Source organism: Pundamilia nyererei, unplaced genomic scaffold (assembly GCF_000239375.1).
Source record: "Pundamilia nyererei isolate P.nyererei 1_Seehausen unplaced genomic scaffold, PunNye1.0 scaffold00278, whole genome shotgun sequence".
NCBI classification, from domain to species: domain Eukaryota; kingdom Metazoa; phylum Chordata; class Actinopteri; order Cichliformes; family Cichlidae; genus Pundamilia; species Pundamilia nyererei.
Window position 1 is genome coordinate 385,315 of NW_005187679.1, and position 7,377 is coordinate 392,691.

The following is a 7,377-nucleotide window of genomic DNA, read 5'->3' on the forward strand; positions in this document are numbered from 1 at the left end:
CTACTGGTAATGCGCTATTTCCTTGAGTTAAGTGAGCAAGACAGAATAAACATTTTCCGCTCTTCCATCACACGGGCACAGATTTTGTACCAGGAAGCTGTCAGGTTAAAGACAATTTAAATAGATCTGCATACACAAATTCAACTCTTTTACATTTTACACGTACTAACAACATGCATCAGTGTGTTGTTTCACCTGGCATTACTGCCTACTTCTCTTCAGTTAACCAAAGTTCAACCCAGTACATAAGTAAACAACATGATTGGCTATCATGTGTGCCAATCAAAAGAATTCTGTTGTTAAAGATTTAATGGGACACTAACAAATGTTATAATTAAAAGTTGTTGGGTTTTTGCCATGGTTATCCCTCCTCAGACTGCAAAAACAATTATAGATAATATTGATTATTTTGTGAATATGTCACAGTGATGCCATCAGAAGGAGGGATAATCTCATTTTAGACTTTTGCCTTATTATTTATTTATTTAGTCATTGATTTATTTTGCCTCTTTGTTGGGATATTTAATGAAGAATTTGCGAGCAGAAGTGAGTCCAGATTCAGGAATAGTTGGAATGATTTTTGGATGGACAGCATTGTGCGTTGCAACATATCTTCACAAATACACATCAAATTGAAATAAGAAAAACTGAGAGAAATCATCTTGATGTAATCTAAAAATGATTAGAAACTTATGCAGATCCAGGAAATCCTCTGGATAACGTAACTCAGTTTAGGCATGTTGTGGGTGGAGGTATGCAGATGCATTGATCTTTTAAGTCACTGGGTTTTGTGAAAAAGTTGTGCTATTTAGCAATTTTACGCAAAATGAAACTGCTCTTAATCACATGACACTAGGCCAACTGTTACAGGGGAATCTGTAGCCATTATATGCCAGGATATGATTGTAATAGAAAAATACTACATAAATTAAATTTGAATGTGATCCAGTTGTTGTTGTTTTAGCCTTCAGTTAAAGATGGCAAAGTCTTCTTGTTAAATTTGTTAGAACACCTGTAACTTTGAATAAAATCATGTCTGAAATGCCTGGCTTTAGTTTTACAACTTTATCATCTGTTGTTATGATTTCTCTGGTGGGGGTGGGGGAGGGGGATTTTGGAAGACATCTATGATGATTTCTACAAATCATAAGTAACTCCTCCCCATATCACATCATTAAATCATGTAGAATTACAAGAAACAACACACAGGACATGATGTCAGTTAAAAACTTTGATCATAGTCAGAAATACATAAAGAACATAGTCATAGTCACAGTTTTAAGGATTCAGGGAGCTTCATTGCTGCTTGTGAGAGAAATCATATGATTGAGTTATATATATTTTTTTTTTAAATAATAATTTAAGGTTACAAAAGAACCCTCAAATTATTTAACTTCTTCAGTAAATGAGCCAATTAGTTAATATTGGTAAGGAAATTATTTAAAGACATTTACTCTTAAGCATCTGTAATTTGAGAACAGAAGGAGCAAAAACCATGATAAAAATGTATTTTAGTTACTTTCCAGTCTCACTTACTGATAAACTGGTGCATTAATTTGGATGAAAAAAGTGCACAAATTCTAAACACATGCATATGGCTGATTTATGAAAAACCTTCCCCTTACCACCTACAGGGCTTCTTAAGTCTAAGGACCAAAGTGTACCTTATTTTACATGTAGCTTGGCTGAAATGTAATTGTTGACTATGCATTTTGGTGTGCTGGGGGTTCAGAGTCAGTGTTCAGGTTTTTACATCTGTGGGGGAGACTGTGCGCCGGCTGGGTCATGTAGCTTTCTGACGTGTTTCTTCAGGTCAAAGTTCCTGCAGAAGCCCTTGCCACAGGTTGGGCAGGTGAAGGGTTTCTTATCGTTGTGGGTGTGCATGTGGAAGGTGAGGTTGTACACCTGATGAAATGCCTTGCTGCAGATGGAGCACTTGAACTGCTTCTCGCCACTGTGTGTCAGCTTGTGGTTTTTGTAGTTTCCTGTGTTGAGGCAAAAGGGTGAAACTTAACAAGACATCAAGACATGGAATCTCCTTACAATTCCAAAAAATTTCCAGGAGTATATTTTCTCAGTGGTATCAGCATCACATAATCTGACTGTGAGGAAGTGAAATGGGACCAAAACAAAAAAAACAAAACACAAAAAACAAGCAATTATACTTTACAGTACAAAAGCTATTAAATTGGTAATTGATGGTTAAAATGGTTTTACTTTTTAAACTAATTAACATTACATTTAGGTTAAAATGAAATAATAATTAATAATGTTCATATATTGATTCATAATTTGTTTTTAATGATCCTCTACAGAAATTGGATCGATGGTTATGGTAAAAATTGCAACTTATTACATAAACTAATTGCATAAGTAAAAATAAATTATAACATACTGATGTAAATCAGTCACTCGTACACATATTTTAAGAATTTGTGCACTTTGTTCAATTATTAGTAAATATTATTATTGATGTTATTATTAGTATTTCATTTTTATCACCGGCAGAAGGGAATAACTACTAACATTTTATCAATTATCAGGATACCTTTTATCAGTGATGAATACATTACTGTATGAGTCCATAGCATGTGGGAAAAAAAGCCCAGCAAATATTTTTCCTTATAATATTTATTTTTAATTTATTTATTTATGTTGCTTATTTTGTTTTGTTTTGTTGTTCTGAGAATTAGAAATCATGCCACATATATGTGTTTTTCGTTTGTGAAAAATACAGTTTTACTCACATTAACAACTAAAATAAGGATCACATGTTCACATTTGAGAAGCAAAATCCATCCAGTATTTGGCATTATTGCTGAAACCCTACTGAATTCTGTGATATTTAAAATAACCAAAAAACAAACATATGTTTTCCTCCTGTTAATATGAACCAGAGGAGTGTTTTCAGAGCAATTCATCACCACAATCACCGGCATTACCTTAATATTAAATAAAACCTGAAATAAAGTACAAGTATTACCGCATTTCTAACAACATAAAAAAAGGAAAATGTACACTTAAAAAATGACTTTTTGCTCTCAGTGAACACAAAGCAACACTGAAAATAATAAAATACTGAACTGTAAAAAAAAATCAAAGGTTTCTTTATTTAAAGAATTAATCACTGGCTGGTATAAACTAAATGTATACAAATTAAGTAAATTTTATTTGACCATATTCCATTTAACATTTTACACAGTATATGTAACAAAATTTTATTTAAATGAAAATCTAATTTACATGTACTCAAATTACTTAAAGCATTTAGTCGTAAAAGTTTTCTGTGTGTTTCATGAGGCGATGTATTGGATGTATTAGAGCTGATGTATTAGTAGATGTAAAGCAGTAGCAATACAACAGTTTGAAGGGAATACATCAGTACAGCACAGTAAAACTGTAAGCATGTAGACAAATATAATGTCACAACTAAGAATGTGCGTTTCTATAGAAGATTTTTCACCACTTCATTCAGCTCAGGATGAATCCAGGGAGCGATTCCTCTTCAGTTTTAACTGTTTGTTTTAGCCGTCATAGCAGACTAACCTTTTCTAAAATTACAAGTCCGGCTAATTTCAAGAAAGTAAACTTTGGTAATTGTTATGAATACATAAATACAACACAATCATCAACTACCACTCTAATGGGCCTTGGGCGGCTGCTATGTGTCTGGCAGAGATGCCCCACATGGTTTGAAGGTTTGAAATAGCACCAAATATTTGGCCTTACAACATGTAACAGCTCTGCTACAGGCAGTTACAATGAAACATTTATGTTTCCATAACATATTTTAACAAAACAAACAAACAAAAAAGAAGAAGAAAACAAAATAGTGCTGCTGGACAAGCATCTGTATTATTTTTGTGTCTGTTAAACTCGCATGTCTTGAATATGCTGAATTATGTTCGATTTACATTAATATATAATAATTATATATAATAAACAGTGTGGAGTCTGTAGCGAACTGTCTTCACGGGAACTTTAAACGGATTTAGCCTCAGACCCGCTGTATTTGTCCATCGCACCCACTTCTGTTACATATCATCACCTTTTGTTTTTGTTGTTTTTTCCCTCTTTATGCCAATGAATTTATCATGTTTTCGCTCTGTGTTGTTTGACCTGTAAGTTCAGTCCAGCTGTATAGTGAGGATGTGGCTCTTCTCTCGGGATCTTTTGCTTTTTAGGATTTAACACCGCTCTAAAATGTAACGGATTCTTGGAATAAAATTTCTAATCAAGATGTTTTGGTTGATATATTAAATCTAATCCTTGAAAAAGGAGAAAAAACAAATAAGAAAATACTGATCCATTTTCTTTTTTTACCGTCTCACCTTTTTGGTGAAATCCCTTCCCACAGAACTCGCACACGAATGGTTTGTATCCTGCATGGATGCGTGTGTGCGTGTTGAGGGTTGAACTCCTGTTAAAGGCTTTTCCGCACTGGTTACACTTGTGAGGCTTTTCCTGTAAAAAAAATTACAGGGGGGGAAATAAGTAACTCAGTGGAAAATGTGCCATAAATAAAAAATAGCACCAAAAAATACAAAATAATCTTGCAGAGATGCACAAGGACCTTATACTTTCACAGATAATGTATATAATGTGTAGAATCAAATTCATTAATATAACAGCGCATAAAGATGAATACTTTTTATGCTTAATTTATATTTTAAGCGAAACAAACATAATTAGCGCGTAATTAATTTCCTCTATGAAAGTGACACCTCACAGGGGTAAATAAAACAGAAATCGATTTTTGAGTCTAAACCTGCAATCCGAACGCCACGCTGAAGCCACGCCCACCAAACGCATATTAAATCATATCAATCATCATGACTGAAAACAATCGAACTGGTAGTTACTTAAATAAATTAATGATCGTACTTCAGTGTGATTAAATGTCTGCGTACGATTCAGAGGTGAAACATATTAAAGAAAAATAAATCAATAAACAGAATAATAAAGAGTGACCGACTTTATCGCGACCTTTGGTTGACATTTAAACGGTCAATAAAACAGAGAATATAACATTTTAAAACTTACAGAGATCAGCGAAATGATAATCAAACATAACATTTAAAACCATCATCAAAAAACAAAACAAAAAACATTAAAAAAAAACCCGAGATGAATGACTGAACTCATCCTACCTGAGTGTGGATGATTTTGTGCCGGCACAGCGTGCTGGCCTGTCGGAATCCCTTCCCGCAAACTTTGCACACGAATGGTCGAGCGCCTGTGTGTACGGGCATGTGGCGGGTCAGGTTGTAGTGCGCGTTAAAGACCTGAACAGGAGGGGGGGAAACCCGAGACAAAACAAATAAATAAACAAAAAGCAACACCTTGTCAACAAGAAAAATATAATAATTATTATTTTAATAATAATAATAAAATAATAAAATGTCAGCCGACTACATTGCTCAGTTAAAGGTTAATTATGTGAAAAAAAGAAGAAGAATGGGTGCCTGTAATTATTAGATTAAGTCTAATTATGTGTAATCTGTTGGGGGTAATTTATTGGACTTGGAATACACGGAATGGGTTCATTGTAACACAATAACAAATCTCTAAAGATGCGCAGCATGAGCCAAAATTTAAATTCCTAAACAACCCACCAAGTAGGCACTACGGTAATTTTGTCCTTTTAAAATGAGTTTTAGAGAAATTATAAATGTTAAATTTGATAAATTCCATTTGTTATTTCAAATAACCACAGCAAACCTCCGTTTTTTCCTTTATTTATGTACTCTGCGCTTCCATTCCGGGACTCCGTTTATTAATTTTGCGAGCTAAATGCCGGGTCTGCACACTCTAAAAATTCTATTCGACATATGTATGCATTTTTATTTTAATGCATACATATGTCGAATACTTTTTTGTTTTTGTTTTTTTAGTCAGAGTTATTTTTTTTAAGGTTGTTTAGATCGTATAGAGTGACCGAGTGTATCGGACACTATATTATTTATCTAACCCTAAACACATCCATTAAACAAAACTTAACCTTATGTAAAAGGATCGAGTATTTGTAAGTTAAACACTAATAACTAATCAAATCCAACATTTAACTTGCACTAGATTACTTGTTTAAAATATCTTCAAAACCTCCGAATTTTTTCATAAAAAAAAAAGAGGGTGAGAGATAACTAACATCAATTCTGAAAATAAATCCATTTTCAGTTTCCTTCTGTGGATAAAGAGTAAATAAATTCAATAATCCGCGCTGACGCTCACCTTACCGCAGACCTCACAGGTAAAAACTTTGGGCTTGCTACCGGGACAGGAGCCGCTGAGCCTGGCGCTTGCCGCTGCAGCTGTCGCGGAGCCCTTGAAAATCTTGTCACTCAGGATCTGATCCCTCTGCTTTATGTAGTGAATCTGGTTCGGAGATAGATCCTTGAAGGCCTGCACGCCGGAACCCGCGTACCGCTCCGCGGCCTGTTGCATGCCGGTCTTGCTCTTCTCTGCCATGAATGCTTTATGTCGGGCAGTGAACAGGTACGAGGCCATAGGGTGCAGGTTCACCAGGCCAGCCGGCGGTGGACACGCTCCGGAATCCCCGCTGCAATTCAGGTAGCAAACAGTGCCCATCGTGGGAAAAGAGGACTGGTTTACCACCCTGGGTCTGAAGAGTTTGTACTGCCCGGTGGTTTGGCTGACAGCAGTGTCTTCTTGTTGATTTTTATAGTTTAGCCCAAACCCCAAAAATTCTGCGGGAGCCGGGAGAGAAGACGCGTCTAAGTGGCCCGTATCCAGCCCTGTGATACTGAGCCGGTGTCCCGGCTCATAGCCGAGCGGTACCAGCGGGATCATGCAATGCAGCGAGGACGGATATGCTTCGGGTTTCCCCACTGGAGCGGACTGAAACCAGTTGGGGAGCGGTATTGACTTGGGCTCGGGTGTCCTGGCCATAATCCGGTCGATGGAGAAAGCGAGAGGCTTGCTGCTGCCGCCGGAGGTGAGCATTTCTGAGCCCGCAGGTTGGCTCCCTGAAGCCGTGGGGGAGCCAAGGATCCCTGCTGGGCGGCGGAGAGGACCGTCCATCACCTCCGCATCAACCGGGTTGCGACAACAACAACTAAAGCTGCTGGAAAGAAGATGAGATCGGCGCTGCTCCTCACCGGCACGCAGAAAAGGACATCATCCGCCAGGGATCCCCCAACCCCACCCCCACCAAAACACAGGCCCTGCTTTCCTGGTTATTGACGACAATCAGGGCGCCCGAGGCTCGTTCGATATCGGTGGGGCAAGAGCCGAGACCTTGCCGATCGTTACCGTCCAAGAAGGAGAGTGGAAAAGTAGATAATTTGCTCAATTCTCCTCTGTCGATTCTCTGCGTTTGTCGCCGCTGGAAGAGGAGGAGGAAAGTGTTCTTTACTT

At 37.2% G+C, this 7,377-nt stretch overlaps 1 protein-coding gene across 1 annotated transcript; it reads right to left on the reverse strand.

Moving 5' to 3' along the window:
• Positions 1-1,552: 1,552 nt before the first annotated feature.
• Positions 1,553-7,144, reverse strand: fezf1 (FEZ family zinc finger 1). Its single transcript, XM_005750559.1, has 4 exons — positions 6,232-7,144; positions 5,151-5,285; positions 4,332-4,464; positions 1,553-1,985 (listed from the first exon to the last, which is right to left on the reverse strand). The coding sequence occupies exons 1-4, from the start codon at positions 7,039-7,041 to the stop codon at positions 1,750-1,752; spliced, it is 1,314 nt and encodes a 437-aa protein (XP_005750616.1). The 5' UTR covers positions 7,042-7,144; the 3' UTR covers positions 1,553-1,749.
• Between the last annotated feature and the right edge of the window lie 233 nt (positions 7,145-7,377).